The following is a 21,066-nucleotide window of genomic DNA, read 5'->3' on the forward strand; positions in this document are numbered from 1 at the left end:
CTGTGAGCCTAGTTGGTTCTCCAAAAATGGGACCCCTTGAAACTTTGCCCCTAACATTAAGTCAGAAAATTTCACACCTTGCAAATGTGGTCCAGAGTTGAATAGAACTGACTTTGTACATTGAGATTCTGATTCAGGGGTCAACTCAGTGGGCTTCATATTTTGCACCTGTGGCTCTAGACTAAGCTTCATAGAATTTATGCATTGAGCTTTTGACTCTGATTTCAACTCAGAAGAATATATACCTTGAAACTGTGGACCAGAGTGGAGCTTCACTGGTGTTATACTTTGAAACTTTGTCCCTGAAGTCAATTCACATCTTACATCTTGTAAGCATTGTGCAACAGACTCTATACCTTGAAGCTCTGGGACTGGCTGTGGCTTAGAAGATGACATACCTTGAAGTTTTGTCTCTGAAGTCAATTCAAAAGGTCTTGTATTCTGCAAGGAAGGCTCAAATTTACATTCCATGGAATTTACACATTTTAGTTTTGACCCTGTATTCAATTCAGGAAAACTCACACATTGTACCGGGGGCTGAGGAGTACACTGAATAGGTGTTACACCTAGGAACTTCACTTCTGGAGTCAATTCAGACTTCAAATCTTGTAAATTCTGTCCAGAATTGACTACCATACACATCTCTCTTTGAATTTCTGTTCCTGGACTACAGTCAGAAGACTTTATACCTTGAAGTTTGAAAACATCAGTTGGTTCAGATAGTTTCACACCTTCTAAATGTGGTCCAGGGTTGCACCCAGCAGAATCTGAGCACTGAGGTTTTGACCTTGGAGTGCATGCAGAATTCACACCTTGCAAATGTGGTCCAGGGTTGCACCCAGTAGAATTTACACATTGAGGTTTTGGCCTTGAAATAGATGCAGAAGAATTCATTCTATGTAAATATGGCTCAGGGTTGCTCCCAGCAGAATTCGGGCACTGAGGTTTTGGCCCTGGAATGGATGCAGAGGAATTTATATCTTGCAAATATGATCCAGGAGTACACCCAGTAGAATTTACACTGTGAGGATTTGGATCTAAAATGCATGCAGAATTCACATCTTGAAAGTGTGATCCACAGCAGAACACTTGATATTTTATACTTTGAAAGTCTGGATCGGGGGTCAACTCAGAAGATCTTATGTTGTGTGGCTGTGGCCCAGTGTTGAATGCCATATCTTTACAATGACTCTGTGGCCCTGGTTCACAGTTCAGTACAGAAGATTTCCCACCTTTCACCTTGGCCCCAGGTTTGAATGCCATAGGTTTCAAACCTTGAAGGTGTTTCTCTGGTGTCAACATAGACAATTTCCTATTTGGTAACTGAGGGACTGAACTGGACTGCAAAGGTTTCCCACCATGTATCCTACTTAATGTGGATTGAAAGGATTTTACATCTTGCCCCAGTGGTTGAGGTATGAGGCCCACAGATTTCTGTTTTTGAAGCTTTGTTTCTGGAGTGACTTCGGAAGATTCCACACTCTGAAAATGTGATCCCACACTGCATCCCAGGGCTTTTACATTTTGAAGCTTTGTCTCCAGAATCAACTTAGAATATTTCACATCTTGCAACTGGTGGCCCGAGTTGACCTTCACAGAGTCTGATTTTTGGACCTTTGTCTCTGATGGCAACTTGGATGTTACCTCTTGAGATTTTGAACTATGGCCGAACTCCACAGATTTCACATTTTTAAGCTTTTCCCCTTGAATCAACTCAGATTTTTTACTCTGTATTTGTGGTCCAGAATTGAAGCCCACTGGTTTTACACCTTGAGGTTTTGTCCCCATTACTGCCTCAGAAGACTTTGTACTTTTAAAATGTTGCCTAATAGATTTTGCAGTTTGAAGTTTTATACCCATGATAAGCTCAGAAGATTTTATATCTTGTAAATGGGTGCCTGAGTCCCGTTCTACCAATTTCATACCTGGAAACTTCTTCCCCAGGGCCAGATCAGGTTTCTCACCTTGTAACTTTAGGCTACATTTGGGTTCTAGAGAATTCCCACCTTGAAACTTTTTCTCTAGGATCACTTCAGAAGATTTCACACCTTTTAAGTGTGGTCCAGGACTAAAATCCATAGATTTGATATCTTGAAACTTTATACCCATGATTGTCCTAGAAGATTCCAGATCGTGTAATTGTGGTCTTGACTCACAGCCCACCAATTTCACGTTCTGAGGCTTTGTCTTCAGAACTGACTCAGAGGACTTTATGCCTTGCATCTGTGGCCCAGGTTTAAAGTCTGTCTTGACACTTCGAGTTTTGGTTCCCATGGCCAAATCATGGGAACCATGATATATGCCTTTCAATTGTGAGCTGTGGCTTAACTTGGTATGTTTCATATATTGGGACTTTGTCTTAGATGTCAACTTAGAATATTTTCCACGTTGCCTCTGGAGCCCAGCATTTAATACCTTAGATTTCATATGTCTAGGCTGTGTTTGAAGAGCCAACTCAGATGACTTTGTCCTTATCAACTGTATAATATCATCTTGTAATTGTGGCCCTTGGCTTAAGATCCTGGATTTCTTTCCTGGCAGCTGAGGCTTTTGTATATATACTAGAGATTTCATACCTTGAACCTGTGTTCTTGGGGATGATTCTAAAGGTTTCACCTCTTGCAGATGTAGTCCTGAAAACTTCCTATCTCGCAAGTTAAACCCAGGTTTGAGCATCATTGATGTTATACCACCAAGCTTTGACCTTGAAGTTGAGTCACATGATTTCATACTTCTCAACTGTAGCCCAGATTTCAAATCAGTAGGTTTGAACCTATGAGGCTGATGTTCCTGAGCTGATACTGAAGGTTGTCTACTATGTAGATTTGGCCTTGGAGTCAACTCAGATATCTCCACATCTTTTAATTGTATTGAAGATTTCAACTGTGTAGCTGTGACATCTTGAGGTTGTAACCCAAGATTAAACATAGATTTCACAGCTTGGAAGTTAGGTACTGGTATCCACTGAATAGATTTCATATTTCCAATCTGTAGTCCTTGGTGTAACTCCACAGTTTTCACATCTTGACACTGTGGCTCCGAGATTGATAGGACATTTTTTCTTTTTTGCAGCTCTGGGGACAGTTCAGGGGTTTTCACACATTGCACTTGTGGTCCCACATTAAATCTCTTAGAGTTTTCACCTTGAAATTTGGGCCCTAGAGTCATTTCAGATGGTGTTGTACATTCTGTCTGTATGGATGGTTTCAATTGCACAGGTTTGATACCTTGACATCGTGGCCCAAAATGTAATCCTAAAGATTTCACACCTTGGAAGTCAGGTCCTGGTATCCACTGGATAGATTTTGTACTTCCCAACTGTGGCTCTTTGCTTAATGCCATCGTTTTTACACCTTGAAGCGGTGGCTCTGAAATTGAAGCATAATTCTTTCCTTTTTGTAGCTCTGATGCTGGGGACAACTTAGGGGTTTGTGTTTGACACAGCTGTGACTGCTCAAGATTAAGCCCTACTGATATCACTCCTTCATGCTTTGGCACTACTGTCAATTCAGATGACTTCACACCCCCCAACTGTGAGCACTGCTTCAGTTCTGCAGGCTTGACACCTGGAAGCTGCGACCTCAGGTTTGGCTCTGCAGATTCCTTGCTTTGGATCCCAGCGCTTGGTAGCCACTGAGCAGATTTTGTGCATCCAAACTGTGGTTCTCTGTTTAACTCGATGGTTTTCTCACCTTGAAGATGTGACTCTAGAGTTGATCCTGAGGTCAGTTTGTGTGATTTCATCTTTTGCAACTGTGATTTACATTTGAACTCTTTAGCTTGTACATCTTCAATTACTGGTTCAGGAGTCAATTCAAATGATTTCATATCTTTTAAGTGTAGCTTAGAGTTGAGTTCTGTGGATTTGATGCCCTGAGATTTTGGCTCTGGAATTGACCCCAAATACATTCTATTTTCTGTCTCATACTCTCTGTTCAGTGTGTCTAAATTCACACATTTCCACTCTGGTGAGCTTGCACATATCTGGCCATCCTGTCCAGGCCCAAGAATTAAGCCCACAGGTGTCATCCCTTGGGACTGTTGCTTTGCAGCTAAATCCACAGACCTTACTCCTTGCTGTCTAGCTTCATCAACATATTTGACCTCCTGCTTCGTGTGCCTCAGGGTCAGCTTCATGGATTTTCCACACTTCAGCTGTGGATCTGGAGTCTCCTCTACAGATTTGAGACTTTCCTTCTTCAAACATGGGATCATCTCCACATGTTTTCTGCTTTGTACTTGTGGCTCCAAAGTCAGTTCCTTGGTTTTCATACCTTTCAGCTGAGGCCTCAGAAGCCTCTCTGTAACAACTTGAAGCAATGTCCCTGGTGCTAAAGACACTGAGTTCTTATCTTGCCTATTTGGGTCACATTCCACGGCAGTCACATCTTGAACATGTGAACCGTGAAGCAACTCCACATTTTTCAAATCTCGAGTACTTGAACTTGGAATCAATGTCATAGACATCTCACCTTCCAGCTGGGGACTTGGGGTTGTTGCTGTGGATTTCATACCCTCTAGACATTGTCCTGGACTTAAGACCACAGATGCCATATCTTCTGACTGTGATCCTGATGGTAGTAACTTGGATTTTAAACCCTTAACATTTGAGCCTGGAATCAGCACCTCAGACCTCATATCTCCTGCTTGTGGCCTTGGTGTTAACATCCTCGACTGAATTTGTCCCACCTCCGGCTTTGGTGTTAACTGCATAGATTTCATACCTCCCAAATGTGGCCCTGGTGTTAACGCCACCGATGTCATATCTTCTAGCTGTGGCTCTGGAGTTAGCTTTTCAGATTTTAAACCTTGAAGCCTTGAGACTGGGGTCTGCACCATAGGTTGTACATATTCCAAATGTGGTTCATGCACTAAATTGGAACATGTCATACCGTGAGGTTGAGTTCCTGATATTAAATCAAAGGACTTGACATCTTGTAGCCATGGCACTGAGTTAAGCCCCACCTGCTTCATATCTTGGAACCCTAGAGACCCCTTGGTTAATTTGGGATCATACAGCCCTAACTCTGGAGTTACCTCCACAGAATTCACACCATGAAACATTGATCCTGGGCTTTGATCCCCAAATTTGACACCTTGAAGCTTTGGCCCCGAAGTCAACTCGGAAAATCTGGTATCTTGTTGCCTCAGTCCTAAGTTTACTTCCTCAGATATCACACCTTGATCGTGTAGTTCCAAGGTTTGTATTGTAGAGTTCCTGCTATGAAACTCAGATGCTGCCATAGGCAGAGCAAGGTTTAAATCATCAACCTGTGGCTCTTGGCTTAACTGCAAAAATGATTCTGGTACAAATCCCTGAGACTTTATGTCTTGAACCTGAACACCTGGTATCAACTGTGTATATTTGAAATCTTGGTGCTTTGACTCTGGAATCAAATCAGAAAATCTGATGTCTTTCAAGCTTGGGCCTGAGTTTAGTTCCACAGGTTTCATACCATAAGTTTGCGACTCTGGATTCAACTGTATAAATTTCACATTTTGATGGTTTGGCACTTTAAAATCTGACAATGTGATTTCTTGCACTGGCAAACCTGGAATCGTTTCATCAGATGTCACACCATAATGCAGAGGTCCTGGGATTAACATTGCAGGTTGCTCTCCTTGAAGAAATTGCCCTGGAGATAACTCTGACAACCTGACAGTTTGCAGCTGCTGCCTGAGCATCAATGGACACTCGACACTTGGCTGCTGCTGGCCTATACTTAAATCCACAGATTTCATGCTCTGGGGCCATGTCCCCTCAGTCAATTCCTCCAGTGGCATGCTTTGTAGCCCTGGCTTAGGTTTTGGCTTTTCAGGAACTCCCACTCCTATAGCCGACTGTTGGATCAAATCCACAGATTTCTTATTTTGTAGCCGTGCTTCTAACTCCATCTGTCTAGACTTGATTCCCTCAAGCTTTAGGCCTGGGGTCAACTCTTTAATAAGTGGTTTGGATCCTGTCATTAACTTGCTAGGTCCGATCACTGATGGGGAGGATTCAGAAGTTAATTCAACAGATTTCAGATTTTGTGGTAATGATTCTGATTTCTCATATTGCCCCCTTAATCCTAGGCTCCACTCCCTAGATTCTGTTCCTAAATACAATTCTGGCATGGCCTCCTGGGTCTTATCAACTTGAGGTAATGTTAACCCTACTTTTTCTGTGTTTTTATATTCTGACCTTACGGGTATCTCTGATAACCTGATACCTTCTGAACATGGTTCTACATTCAGAGGAACAAGCTTCACACCTGGGGGCTGGGGCTGTGGGGCCAGCATCTCTGGTTTCATACTTTGTACCTCTGATTCTGATAGCAAATTCAAAGTATCTTTGACTGTGTTTTGTGATGCTGGAGTCTCCCCCATCTCTTTTACAATCTGGGTCTCAGGTTCAAGAGGACCTTGGAATGATAGTGTGTTCATCTCCATAGATTCTGAAGTTTGACTCTGTGGTATAGGGCTAATTCCTACAGGTGATCGTGTCAGCCCAGCAGATTCTTCCACCTGATGACAACTGTCAGAAGTCAGCTTTATTCCTGTTGCTTGATCCCCTGGCTCTGAAATCATCACAGAGCCTAGGGCTTGATGCCACGGTGTCATACCTTCCAGTGCTGTGGTATGATCATTTGATTTGGAGTTCAACAATGCAGAGTTTACTGCTGGAAGGTGTGCACCTGGGATCAATCCCCCAACTTTCAGACTTTGCACTTGTGCTTTAGGAATTACCCTCCCACTTTCTACCACTTGAAGAGTTTTTTCATCTTTAAGCAGTATTTCTGGGGCTAGCTTATCAGAGCTGGTATTTTGTAAGCATGGCTTTGGGTCTAGCTCTACAGAGTTTATATCCTCCAATGGTGGCCTCTGGGTCAATTCCATGGTTTTTATATCCTGAAACTCCTGTGGTTGGTCAAAATGAACATATTTCATACCTTGAAATTGTGAACTGGGAACCAAATCGATAGCTTTCCTATTTTCCAACTGTGGATCTGGGGCCATCTCAGCAGATTGTCCACTTTGTGGTTGTGGTTCAAGGGCCAGTTGGGTTGATTTCATGCCTTGAAGCTGAGACTCAGGAGCTGCTTGTCCAGATGTCTCACATGGCCACTGTGATATGTTGGTTAACTCATCAGATTTCACATTCTTCCATTGACATTTTGGGATCATCTCTGTAGACTTCATATTTGGGGCCAACTGCCCATATTTTTCCATTTGTGGGATTAAATCTGGAGTTATGTCTACAGAGTTCACACTTGGAAATTCTGGATCCATGATTAGCTTATCAGATTTTACATCTTGTGATCCTAGAGATAACTTCATAGAATCTGTAGCCTGAAGTTGTAGCATTGAGTCCATCTCAGTATATTTCATGCCTGGAAGTGGTAATGTAATGGTCACTACTTCAGATTCTGTGTCTTGGTGCCATGGCTTTTGGCTTATTCCTATTGGTTCTGTGCCTTGACCTGGTGACCCTAGGATTATCAAAGACTCCATTGTTTGATGTGACTCTATCAGATCTATAGGTTTTTTCATTTGTGTCCAAGTATCAGAGGTCAACCCTGAAGTTTCTATCACATCATGACTACGCCTTGGAATCATCTCTGAATAGTCCAAGACTTGGTGCCCAGGGGTCAACCTTGAAGGATCTATGACCTGATGAAGCAATCCTGAAGTTAATGTGTCTTGATATTGTAGAGTCATCCCCATAGAATCTAGAACCCGAGTCTGTAACCTAGAAGGTGATTCCAGAGTTTCCTTCACTTGAGATACTGGCTGTGAACCTGGGATCCTATGTTCTCTAAAATTTGGCTGTGCTGGTGGAATTGTCCCCATGAAATCCATGGCATGTAGTGTCCCTGGAGTTACTTGTGCATAATCCATAACCTGATATAATGGTGTTGACATCACATCCAATGATTGTGCATTTTGGTGTAGTGGCCCTGTAGTAATCTTGACTTGTTTCATGGCTTGATTTTGTGACCCTGAGGTCATGCTGGCTGATTGTCTGATGTTATGCTTTTGTCTAGGAATCATCTCCACAGTTTCCATGACTGGATATTGTGGTCTTAGACTCATCTCTTCTGGTGTTATAGCTTGATGGTTCAATAGTGTATCCATCTTCACTGGTTCCTTGACTTGATGTTGTGGCCTATGATGTGATTCTATGACATATGGGTATAATTTATTAATCATTCCCATGGAATCCATGGCATGAAGCAATGCCCTAGGAGTTACCTTTACATTATCTGTTGCTTGATTCAGTCTTGAGATCATAGTCTTTGGGTGCTGAGGACTTGAGATTATCTTCATTGATTCAATTACTTGATGACCTGCTGGTTTGGGGGTTACACCCAGTGTTTCCATTGATTTCACAACTTGATTTTGTGGTTTTGGGAACAAATCAACAGATTCTATCACTTCGGAATGTGGTTCTGGAATCATCCCCATTGAATCCATGACCTGAAGTAATGCCAATGGAGTTATCTTTATTCTATCTGTGACTTGGTATGGTAGTCTGGGAGCCAGTTCCATGTTAGTCACTTGTGTCTTATGTGGCTGTACCCTTTCTTCTGGAAGACCTGGGACCCTCTCTTCTATACTAAGCTCTAGCATGTGTTGTGGGTCCTTCTTCATCAAAGTGGTTTCTTCTTGAATTATGTTAACTCCTAAATGTCTAGGAGGTGGAGTGCCCATTGAGATAACTAAAGGCTTAGATGCAAGGATTTGGCAGTCATCTCCAGACTGTAACTGTTTAATTGAGATATGCGACTGTGAAATTTTTGTTTCTGTCCTACTTAATCCAGAACCCACTCCAATGTTTACATGGAGATGAAATGATGGGAGGTCTTGGGATTTACTATTGGTGTTTTGCTCAGTGTTTTGAGGACTAGGTGTAGGTAAGTGAGTTTGAGGACTCTCTGGTTCAAAGGCTCCTTCTTGTACATCTACTTGATAATTGAGCATTGCCCATGGTTTTCTCACAGGCAGCGGCATTGTTTGTTCCTGCAAAGTAGAAACCTCCCAAGACATGTGTCCTTCTAGCTCCCCTCTAGTTAAAGGAGAGAGCTGGAGTGGAGGCCCTCCTGGTAATCTTGCTCTCTTACATGAGATGGAATTTGTCCCATGATCTGATACCAAATGACTGTTGCTCTCTTGCTTATCTTTTGTTGTCTCTTGCTGCAGGCAGGGATTTGGAGGTTCTAAAATAGAGCTTGTGAAAGAACTTTGAGATTGTAAAGGCGAAAGAGCTGCCAAATTCTTAAGAAGTTCTGTCTTCTCAGGATCGGTCAGCTGAAAAGAAGACAAGGTTGTGCCTTGGTTACTGAACACTGAACGTTGTTTTGGAGAGGAAACTGGTACATTGTTGCTCTGAAATTGCCACGTTGTTCGTTCAGGAAAGATTGGAAAATAAGACAGGTTGGGGCTATTGTTGGATGATGCAGAGGAGATGCTGGTGTTGGTAGAATGTTTTGCCTTCTTACAGTAACAACAAGGCAGAACAGCCTCCCGAGTCATCAGATCAGAGGATACAAAGGAAGAAGTCACATCTTGAGATTCTGCCAAATTCAGTTCCATAAGACTTGATCTAAAAAATAAAGAGAAATGTTTCCATTTGCTTTAGAATCAGTAGAGAAAAAAATAGGGAGAAGTAAAAGAAGGAATATTTCAAATGCAAAATAATTTTTGATCTAAGGGAGAATTAGGAGTGAAGAAGATTGCATTCCAAAACATCAATTTACTAATGCAAAGCATACCTACCTCATCAGGACAAAGGGAAGAAACTATTTCCACCTTGCTCAGGAATAATCCTCACAGACCAATTTGAACCCAGAAAGTTCTTTATTGCTCAAAATAATTCTTCCCTCTTTGTCACTCTCCTTTCTCTTAAATGCTGTCACCTTCAATCCCCCACCCAGAAATTATGTTCCCTCACCTTGCATTTTCCAGGTGATGGAAGATCTGTCGAAGACTCCTTTCAATAGACCAGAGTAAATATTCCTGGGTCCAGGTCACAGGGAGTCCTGAAATACTGGATACAGCAGAATATGTCAGTGTACTAATAGTGAAACTAATGTATCAGTAATCCAGCTAATGAGAAAAGAGATTTAATTTAGGAAAAGATACTGTAGTGGTAAAGTAAATAAAAGTACAAAGTAGCGGGGCATGGTGGTGCACACCTTTAATCTCAGCACTCGGGAGGCAGAGGTAGGAGGATCGCCATGAGTTTGAGGCCACCCTCAGACTACATAGTGAGTTCCAGGTCAGCCTGAGCTAGATAAGACCCAACCTGAGAAAACCAAAAAAGAAAAAATAAAAAGGTATGGTGGTTTGGTTCAGGTGTACCCCATAAACGTAGCTGTTCTGAATGCTAGGTTCCCAGCTGATGGAGATTTGGGAATTAATCCTTCCTGGTGGGAGTGTATTGTTGGGGGCCGGTTTATGGGTGTTATAGCCAGTTTCCACATGCCAGTGTTTGGCACACTCTCCTGTTAAATGTTGTCTACCTTATGTTGGCCAGGGGGTGATGTCCACCCTCTGCTCATACTATCATTTTCCCTGCCATCATGAAGCTTCCCATTCGAGACTGTAAGCCAAAATAAACCTCTTTTTTTCCACAGGCTGCTCTTGGTTGAGTGATTTCTACCAGCAATGAGAACCTGACTGCAACAAAAAGGCTGGAGAGATTGCTTAGTGGTTAAGGTGCTTGCCTAAAAAGCCAAAGGACCCAGGTTTAAATCTCCAGGACCCACGTAAGCCAGATGCACATGGTGGTGCATGGATCTGGAGTTCCTCTCCCTCTCTCTCTCTGTCTCTTTCCTCTGCCTCTTTCTTTCAAATAAATAAAAATTTAAAATATTAAAAAATAAATACAAATAAAAATTTAAAATACTAAGTATTTTCTTCCTAATGTTTACAATTAGGACAGTTTATTAGTAGGACAAGCTGAAGAAAAATTTAACTCACCATGTCAGATTAGCTTCCACGAACTCCATCCCAGAGCTTTCTTCTAACTCTGAAACTGGGAATAGGAGTGAAATATCTGTTAGGATCATGACTACTAGTGTCATCTAACATACTTCCCTCATTTTGTAAATTAGAAAACAAAGTCATGCTCAAGATTATAAAGTTAATTAGTGTTATAGCTCAAGATAAAAAAATACTATACTGATGGGCATGGTGATGCACACCTTTAATCCCAGCACTAGAAAGGCAGAAGTAGGAGGACCACTATGAGTTTGAGGCCACCCTGAGACTACATAGTGAATTCCAGGTCAGCCTGGGCTAGAGTCAGACCCTACCTTGAAAAACAATATATATATTATTTGTTGCCAGGTGTGGTGGCACACAGTTTTAATCCCAGTGCTCAAAGGCAGAAGTAGGAGGACTGCTGCAAGTTTGAGGCTACCCTAAGACTACAGAGTGAATTCCAGGTCAGCCTGCGCTAGAGTGAGACCCTACCTCGAAAAAAAAAATATTATACTATGCTGCCTTCACTATGCAGTGGATGTGAGCCATTAGAAGAGAGGGAATAATGACAGGAGTAGGATGTTGGGGTGGAGAAAATGAAGGTCCTGATACATATCTTTTCAAATTCTATTCAGCATCTGTGGTAGACAAATAAAGGCAGTGAAACCTCCTGTACCAAACACTTGGGATTTAATCTTTATCCATTCTCCTGTCTCACCATATTTCTTTCCCATTCTTTGGTCTTTGCATAAAAGTAGATGAAACACAAGAAAAGGAACCATGGAAGGAATTACAGAATGGATTGTGTGCTCCCATACTCATATGAACACACATATATGAATACATCATACACACAAAGAATTGGAATACTCTTCAGTTAATCCTCTTTTTTCAACTTCCTTTCACTTTCAGTTTGAGGCTAGAATCTTAAGCACACCACAGCTGATCTGTTATTAGCCTTGAGCTGAAGAGTCAGGAATGAAATCACTCTAACCTGTGGGTTTCTGGATCTTCTTCAGTTTACATTGCTTTGAAGTCTAGAGAGACACCAAAAGGAAAAAAGAAAACCAGGTTATGTTCTAGGTTAGAGACTTTATTGACAGCACATTTTATCCTGTAGATAATACATATTGATATATATTTTGTTTTCCAATATCAGGACAACTGGAATTTATAACAGTATCATTAATTTCTTGTTCACTTCTTTGTGACTCATTTTAAGTACTTACTATGTTCTAAATCATTATATGGGGTGCTGAGGCTACAAAGATAAATACAAACCCTTTCTTCTAAAACCATACACTAGAGAAGAAAACCATCGACACAAAGAAGTTAAACTACCATGTAAGGACTGGAAAATTGGCTTAGCATTTAAGGTGCTTGCCTGTAAAGCCAAAGGACCAAGATTCAATTCCCCAGGACCCATGCATGGGTGGTGGTTTGATTCAGGTGTCCCCCATAAACTTAGGTATTCTGAACGCTATTCTTCGCAGCTGATGGCGACTGGGAATTAATGCCTCCTAGAGGTGGTGTATTGTTGGGGGTGGACTAATGGGTGTTATAGCCAGTGTCCCCTTGCCAGTGTTTAGCACACTCTCCTATTGCTATTATCCACCTTATGTGGACCAGGGGATGATGTCCACCCTATACTCATGCCATTATTTTCCCTTGCCATCATTGAGCTTCCCCTCTAGCCTGTAAGCCAGAATAAACCTCTTTTTCCCACAAGCTGCTCTTGGTTAGGTGATTTCTACCAGCAATGCAAACCTGACTGCAACACCACATAAACCAGATGAACAAGGTGGAGCATGTGTCTAGAGTTCTTTTGCAGTAGCTGAAGGCCCTGGAGCACCCATTTTCTCTCTTTCTCTCCCTCTTTGTCAAAACAAATAAATAAATAATATATTTTTTAAAAAACAACATGTGATAAATGCTGTAACAGATAAATATCAGGAAGCCAGGCATGGTGGCACATGCTTTTAATCCCAGCACTCAGGAGGCAGAGCTAGGAGGATCACCATGAGTTCAAGAACACCCTGCAACTACATAGTGAATTCCAGGTCAGCCTGGGCTACAGTGAGATTCTACCTCGAAAACTAAATATATGCATCAGAAAACTCAGAAGACAATGGTTAGCTTCCTAGATAGAAGTAAAGAACTATTCTATAGAATGCCATCTGTACTGAAGTTTGAAGAATCACTAGAAAATTTTTAGGCGGAAAAAGTGCTATAAGCAAGCAGAAACATCACTGAGAAGAGCACAGTGTGGCAATCAGGGCACCTCTGCTGAGTTACAGAAGTAGAAGGAGAAGTATAGGAAAAATTATGCTGAATAGTGGAAGTTTAATTTTCCTCTAGACATCACAATCTCCTAACAAGTAGTAAACTCCTGTCTCTGCCTTCCCAGGACTGGGTTTACAGACACACACTACAGGACACGCCAGCCCCCACCTTCCCAGAACTGGATTTATAGACAAGCACTAAGGGACTCTGCCTTCCCAGGACTGGGTTGCAGACACACACTACGGGACACACCAGCCTCTGCCTTCCCAGAACTGGGTTTACAGACACACACTACAGGACACACCTGCTCTCTCCACTATCTTCACTTCCACAGAGATCCAAACCATTCTATGATTCCTTCCATGGTTTCTTTCCTTATTTTTTACCCCAGCCACTTTTTTGGAGGGGGGGTTGATTTTCAAGGTAGGGTCTTGTTCTGGCCTATGCTGATGTGTAATTCACTATATAGTGTCAAGTTGATCTTGAACTCATGGCAATTCTCCTACCTCAGCCTCCCAAGTGCTGGAATTAAAGATGTGCACCACCACAACCAACTCTATCCACTTTTATGTAGTCTGAAGTATGCATAAGAATCTTAGTGAACCTATACAAGACCATCATAAGGGGAGGAAAAGACCATGACATCAAAATAAAAGAGAGACTGATTGAGATGGGGAGGGGATATGATGGAGAATGGAATTTCAAAGGGGAAAGTGTGGGGGGTATAACATGGGATACTTTTTATAATCATGGAAAATGTTAATAAAAATTGAGAAAAAAAATGTGCTAGGGAGATGGCTCAGCAGTAAAGTCACTTGTTTGCAAAGCCAAAAAAAAAAGAATCTTAGTGAGATAGAAAAACAGATGATGATCTGCAAAAGTGCTCCATGTAAACAGTAAGGACATTTGTTACCTTTCCAAATAAAACAAATGCTTCTCTCTGGAATGATGATGGTTCAGTGGTTATTGCTGCTTGTGGTCCAAACCTGATGGCCAGGGTTTAGTTTCCCATTACCCACATAAAGCCTGATGCACAAAGTGGCATATGTGTCTGGAGTTTATTTTCAATGGCAAGAGGTCCTTGTCTCTCTCTCCTTGCAAATAAATAATAAATAAAATATTTAAAAAATAAAATCAAACTCAGACAAGATGTACCCACTGGAGCAATCAAGGTGTAACTTTTATGGGGATGATCAACTGCTTTCTTTCCTTATTTCTTTCTTTTTTATTTTATTTTATTTATTCTTTTTTTATTTATTTATTGTCTTCTCAAGGTAGGGTCTCACTCCAGCTCAGGCTGACCTGGAATTCACTATGTAACCTCAGGGTGGCCTCTAACTCCTGGCGATCTTACTCCCTTTGCCTCCCGAGTGCATTGCTTTCTAATTGGATTTGGGACTTACTCTATAGAAGGGAATTCAAGCCTGGTTCTGAAAACCTGGTCAAAAATCTATGGCGGACTGGAAAGATGGCTTAGCCGTCAAGGCACATGCCTGCAAAGCTAAAGGACCCAGGTTCAATTCCCCAGGACCCACATAAGCCAGATGCACAGGTGGACTATGTGTCTGGAGTTTGTTTGTACTGCTGGAGGCCCTGGCATGCCCATTCTCTCCCTCCCTCCCTCCCTCCCTCTCTCTCTCCCTCCCTCCCTCCCTCCCTCCCTCTCTCTCTCTCTCTCTCTCTCTCTCTCTCTCTCTCTCTCTCTCTTTCTCTCCAAATAAAATAAAATAAAAAGTTTTAAAAATCTATAGCTCAGTTGGGCATAGTGGCACACACCTTAATTCCTAGCAATTAAGAAGCAGAGATAAGAGGATTACCATGAGTTCAAGGCCAACCTGAGACTATATAGTAAATTCCAGATCACCCAGGGCTAGAGTGAGACCCTACTTCAAAACACAAAAATAAAGAAACAAAAAAAAAAAAACCAAAACCTATGGCTAAGGAGGTCATAAGCCTTAGAGGAAAACTACTACTGTTTTTTGGCTAAATGTTTACATTGTACCCATCAAATAATCCTTTAAATATTTATCTTTATGCCCATAGATTAGTGCTGCTCTCACCTATGGTTAGAGAAACTTTGGGGTGGGGAGGGACAGTTGGTGGTGACAACTGAGGAGAGTCTGAATTCATCAAGTCCAGAGAAAAAGTCATTATGGAGTGCTCAGCACTAAATGAGACATGTATGTCCCCTCTCCAAGGCTCAGGGAACATTGTGAAAGGAGTAAAAAGAATGTAAGAACCAGAGGGTGGAGAGCAGTACTGTACAATGCTGTCTTCTGGACATGACACAGAAACATTGCATCCATGATCTTGAAGCTTCTGTCATTATATGCATACAATTCATTCAATATTGAGCTCAACATTAGGTCATGGATGATAGAGGAAGGTGTGAGGACCTCATGCCTCCCTGAAGAGTTATTAACAGCTAATGGTTGCTGGGGGAGAGGGGAACATTTTCTGCAGTGATGGAGCCACTGGTAAATTTCATGTGCTCTGGTAAATAACCCCCATTCATGTTCACTCAGGCAACTCTAATTAAACTCAATGGGACACACACACACACACACACACACACACACAGAGAGAGAGAGAGAGAGAGAGAGAGAAACAGGTAAAAAAAATAGATGACTAGAAAAGAATGGGTTTGGTGGAAAGGGGATAAGGAAGGAGACAAAAGAAGGTAACAGGAGGGCATTATGATCGAAATATAATGTACATGTATAAAAATTGTCAATCAGCCGGGCGCGGTGGTGCACACCTTTAATCCCAGCACTTGGGGGGCAGAGGTAGGAGGATCTTCGTGAGTTCAAGGCCACCCTGACACTACATAGTGAATTCCAGGTCAGCCTGGGCTAGTGAGACCCTACCTCAAAAAACAAATAAATAAATAAATAGCCAAGTGTGGTAGTGTATGCCTTTAATCCCAGCATTGGGGAAGCAGAGGTAGGAGGATCACTGTGACTTTGAGGCCAATTCAAGAATATATAGTGAATTCCAGGTCAGCCTGGGCTAGAGTGAAACTCTACCTCCAAAACCCAAAATAAACAAAATAAAGTTAGGGCTAGAGAGATTGGCTCAGCAGTTAAGGTGCTTGCTCGCAAAGCCAGATGCACAAAGTGATGCATCTGGAGTTCATTTGCAGTGGCAAGAGACCCTGGTGCACCTATTCTCTCTCCCTACAAATAAATAAATAAAATTTGAAAGTAAAATAAAACTAGAGACTGGGCATGGTGGCACACATTTCTAATCCCAGCATTCAGGAAGCTGAGGTAGGAGGATTGCTGTGAGTTTGAGGCCAGCCTGACATACACAGTGAATTCCAAGTCAACCTGAGCTAGAGTGAGATCCTGCCTCAAAAATAAATAACAGGCTGGAGAGATGGTTTAGCAGTTAAGGCATTTGCCTGTGAAGTAAAAAGACCCTGGTTTGATTCCTTAGGACCCATGTAAGCAGATGCACAATGTGGCAGATGCATCTGGAGTTCATTTCCCATGGATGGAGGCCCTGGTACACCCATTCATTCTCTCTCTCTCTCTCTCTCAAATAAATAAATTTTTAAATTCAATAAATAAATAAAATAAAGAGCTGAAGAGGTGGCTCAGAGATTATAGGTACTTGTTTCCAAGCCTCCCTCTCAAATAAATAAATATTTCTATTTTTTATTTATTTTAGAGAGAGAAAAAGAGGCATAGAGAGAGAGAGGAAAGAATGGATGTGCCAGGACCTTCAGCCACTGCAAACAAACTCCAGACACATGTGCCACCTTGTGCATCTGCCTTACATGGTTCCTGCAGAATCAAACTTAGGTCCTTTAGCTTTGCAGGCAAACACCTTAATTGCTAAGCCATCTATCTCTCCAGTCCAACAAACTTATTTTTATTTATTTATTTATTTTTGGTTTTTCAAGGTAGGGTCTCGCTGTAGCCCAGGCTGACCTGGAATTCACTATGTAGTCTCAGGGTGGCCTCAAACAGATAGCAATCCTCCTACTTCTGCCTCCTGAGTGTTGGGATTAAAGGCATGCACCACCATGCCTGGCTAATGAATATCTTTTAAATAAATGAAATAAAATTCAATTTAATTTAAAAACAATAAAGAAATAATTTATTAACATGTTAAAAAAGAATATTATTATTTTTTTCTTTTTTTGGTTTTTCAAGGTAGGGTCTCGCCCTAGCCCAGGCTGACCTAGAATTCGCTATGCAGTCTCAGGGTGGCCTTGAACTCATGGCGATCTTCCTACCTCTGCCTCCCAAATGCTGGGATTAAAGGTTGCACCACCACGCCCAGCTTAAAAAAAACAAAAAAACACATTCTTAAGCAAGGCATGGTGGCACACACCTTTAATCCCAGTACTCAGGAGGCAGAATAGGAGGATCACTGTGAGTTTAAGGCCAGCCAGACACTACATAATGAATTCCAGGTCAGCCTAGGCTGGAGTGAGACCCTACCTCGAACAAGAAAAAATGTATTTATTTGACAGAAAGAGAATAAGCACAATGCCAGGGCCTGCTGTCTCTGTAAACAAACTTCAGATGCATGTTGCACTTTGTGCATCTGGCTTTACATTGTACTGGGGAATTGAACACAGGCTGTCAAGTTTTGCATGGAAGTGTCTTTAACCACCAAACCATTTCCCCAGCTTGAAGATGCATTCTTGCCTCACACCATACTCGAAAATTAATTCAAGATAGAATAAAGACTTCAGTGTAAGTGCTAAAACTATAAAACTCTTTAAGAGTGGAGTGGTGGAGGCGGATTTTGATGATTTATTTTATGTCAACTTGACTAGCTATGGTACCCCATTGTTTAGTCATACATTAGTCTAGATGTTTCCAAGACACTCATTTTGGATGTGATTAACATTTAGAATCAGTACACGGTAAAGCAGATTGCCATCCATATTGTGAGTGGGCATCATTTAATCAGCGGAATGCCTTAAGAGAAGAGGCTAAAATCTCCTGAGGAGCAAGGAGTTCTTCCTTAAGACTGAAACACAGCAAGTCTATCTGAATGTACAACCTGTCCTGTCCTGCAGATGTTGCACTCAAGACTATAAGAGACCAGCTGTCTCCTGAGTTTCAGTTTGTTCTATGGATTTCAGAACTATGTGAGCCTTGAACTAAAATTCAGTTCCTGGGCTGGAGAGATTGCTTAATGGTTAAGGCACTTGCCTGCAAAGCCTAAGGACCCAGGTTCCATACCCCATTACCCATGTAAGCCAGATGCACAAGGTGGTGCATGCATCTGGAGTTCATTTTCAGTGGCTGAAGGCACTAGTGTACCAATTCTCTCTATCTGCTTCTTTCTTTGTCTCTCTCTGTGTCTCTCTTAAATGAATAAATAAACAAAAATATTAAATTCAGTTTCTGTTCCTCCAATGTGTGCATATGTGTGTGTGTGTGTGTGCATGTCTGTGTATATTATCCTGGAGAACAATGGGGTCCATGCTCCTGATACAAAGCACAGTTTTAAAACTCTTTTAACTTCATGAGTGTTAGGGGTATCTCTTATGCTAGTGAGATGGAAAAGAGAGCTAGCTTCTCTGCTTCTACTTTAGGAGGCCAGGCTAATCTTTTTGTTAAAGATTTTATTTTTATTTATTTATTTATTAGAGACAGAGAGAGGGAGAAAAAGAGAGAGAGAATGGGCACACCAGGGCCTCTAGCCACTGCAAACAAACTCCAGATGCATGTGCCACCATGTGCATCTGGCTTACATGGGACCTGGAGAATCAAACCTGGGTTCTTAGGTTTCATAGGCATGTGCCTTAACTGCTAAGCCACCTCTCTAGCCCTAGATTCTTGATTCTAAAATCTAACTAAGACCTTATCAAAAAGAAAAATTATAGGTTAATATCTTTCATGTAAAGAAATTTTAAAAAACCCTAAAGCAAAATATTAGCAAAAACTACCAGAACCAACATCATGAACCTTTAATCCCAGCACTTGGAAGGCAGAGATAGGAGGATTGCCAAGAGTTGGAGGCTACCCTGAGACTACATAGTAAATTCCGGTCTGCCTGAGCTAGAATGTGACCCTACCTCGAAAAAAAAAAAAGGTTAGAAAGGGGCTGGGGAGATGACACTGTAGTTAAAGGCACTTGTTTGCAAAGCCTGCAGGCCCAGATTCAATTTCCAAGCCACCCATGTAAGCAGGACAACACCCACAAAAGCGGTGTAAGTGTCTGGCATTTGTTTGTAGTATTAAGAGGCTCTAGTGCCCCCTCTACCAACGTGTAAATAAATAAATAAATATTAGAGAGGAAAAATACAATTGTTGTTACTTGCATATAATATGATTGTACAGAACATTCCAAAAGCCCACTGATACAAAATTTGAATTGATAAGGAAGCAAACTTAGTTAAGTCTCTAAGGAAAAGGTCAATATGGAAAAATCTGTCGTATATCCAATTTTTAGCATCCTTTAGAAAATGACATTCAAAATGCTAAAATGCCAGAGATAGGGATATAGTTTAGTGGGGGAGTGCTTGCCTAGCATACATGAGACCCTGAGTTTAATTCTTAGCATTTTAAAAGATAAGGTTCAATTTCCCAGGACCCACATAAGCCAGATGCACAAAGTGGGACATGCATCTAGAGTTTGTTTACAGTAAGTGGAGGCCCTGGCGCTCCCATTGTCTCTCTTATCTCTCTCTGTCTGCCTCTTTCTTTCTCTCTCTCTCATAAATAAATAAATAAAATATATTTTTTAGTTTTTTGTTTACTTATTTGAAAGTGACAGACAGAAAGAGGCAGACAGAGAGAGATGAAAGTGACAGAGAAAGAGGCAGACAGAGAGAGATGAGAGAGAGAATGGGCGTGCCAGGGCCTCCAGCCACTGCAAATGAACTCCAGACACATGCGCCCCCTTGTGCATCTGGCTAACGTGGGTCCTGGGGAATCGAGCCTTGAACCGGGATCCTTAGGCTTCACAGGCAAGTGCTTAACCGCTAAGCCACCTCTCCAGCCCCAAATAAACTTTTTTTAATTTATTTGAGAGAGACAAAGAACGAGGCAGAGAGAGAGAGAGAATGGACGTGCCAGGGCTTCCAGCCACTGCAGACAAATTCCAGATGCGTGCACCCCCTTGTGCATCTGACTAACATGGGTCCTGGGGAATCGAGCCTCAAACCAGGGTCCTTAGGCTTCACAGGCAAGCACTTAACTGCTAAGTCATCTCTCCAGCCCAAATAAAATATTTTTAAAAATTAAAAAATAAGCCAGGCATGGTGGCACACACCTTTAATCCCAGCACTCAGGTGACAGAGGTAGGAGGATTGCCATGAGTTACAGGCCACCCTGAGACTAATAGTGAATTCCAGGTCAGCCTGAGCTAGAGTGAGACCCTACCTCGAAAACCCAAAAATAAATTAAATTAAAATAAATAAATAAGAGAAAGTACTACACCAAACCAGATATTACATGCTTCCTGATGATTATCATCACCTGTGAAGTGTCTCTTCTCTCGCCTCAAAACACTAATTCCAATAAAGTTGCAACTTCCTCTTTGTTTTGGCACTTTTTTTTTTTTTTTTTTTTTTGGTAGATTTTCACTCTAGCCCAGACTGACCTGGAATTCACTATGTATTCTCAGGGTGGCCTTGAACTCATAGCAATCCTTCTACCTCTGCCTCTCAAGTGCTGGAATTAAAGGCGTGTGCCACCATGCCCAGCTAGCTGCTCTTGGCACATTTTCTGTTGCTACAACAGAATACTTGTGACTGGTTAATTTATAAAGGAAACAAATATATTTTGGCTCAAGGTTCTGGAAGTCTAAGAGCATGGAATTAGCCTATGAGCCTAGCCCCAGGCG

General features: G+C 41.7%; 1 protein-coding gene across 1 annotated transcript in view; it reads right to left on the reverse strand.

Moving 5' to 3' along the window:
- C5H2orf16 (chromosome 5 C2orf16 homolog) overlaps positions 1 to 21,066 on the reverse strand; it is a 48,476-nt gene that overhangs the window by 5,973 nt on the left and 21,437 nt on the right. Inside the window, 4 exon segments of the mRNA XM_045149226.1 lie at positions 183 to 9,586; positions 9,935 to 10,030; positions 10,966 to 11,020; positions 11,927 to 12,005. Coding sequence (XP_045005161.1) covers positions 183 to 9,586; positions 9,935 to 10,030; positions 10,966 to 11,020; positions 11,927 to 12,005 — 9,634 coding nt within the window.

This window comes from Jaculus jaculus, chromosome 5, assembly GCF_020740685.1.
Source record: "Jaculus jaculus isolate mJacJac1 chromosome 5, mJacJac1.mat.Y.cur, whole genome shotgun sequence".
NCBI classification, from domain to species: domain Eukaryota; kingdom Metazoa; phylum Chordata; class Mammalia; order Rodentia; family Dipodidae; genus Jaculus; species Jaculus jaculus.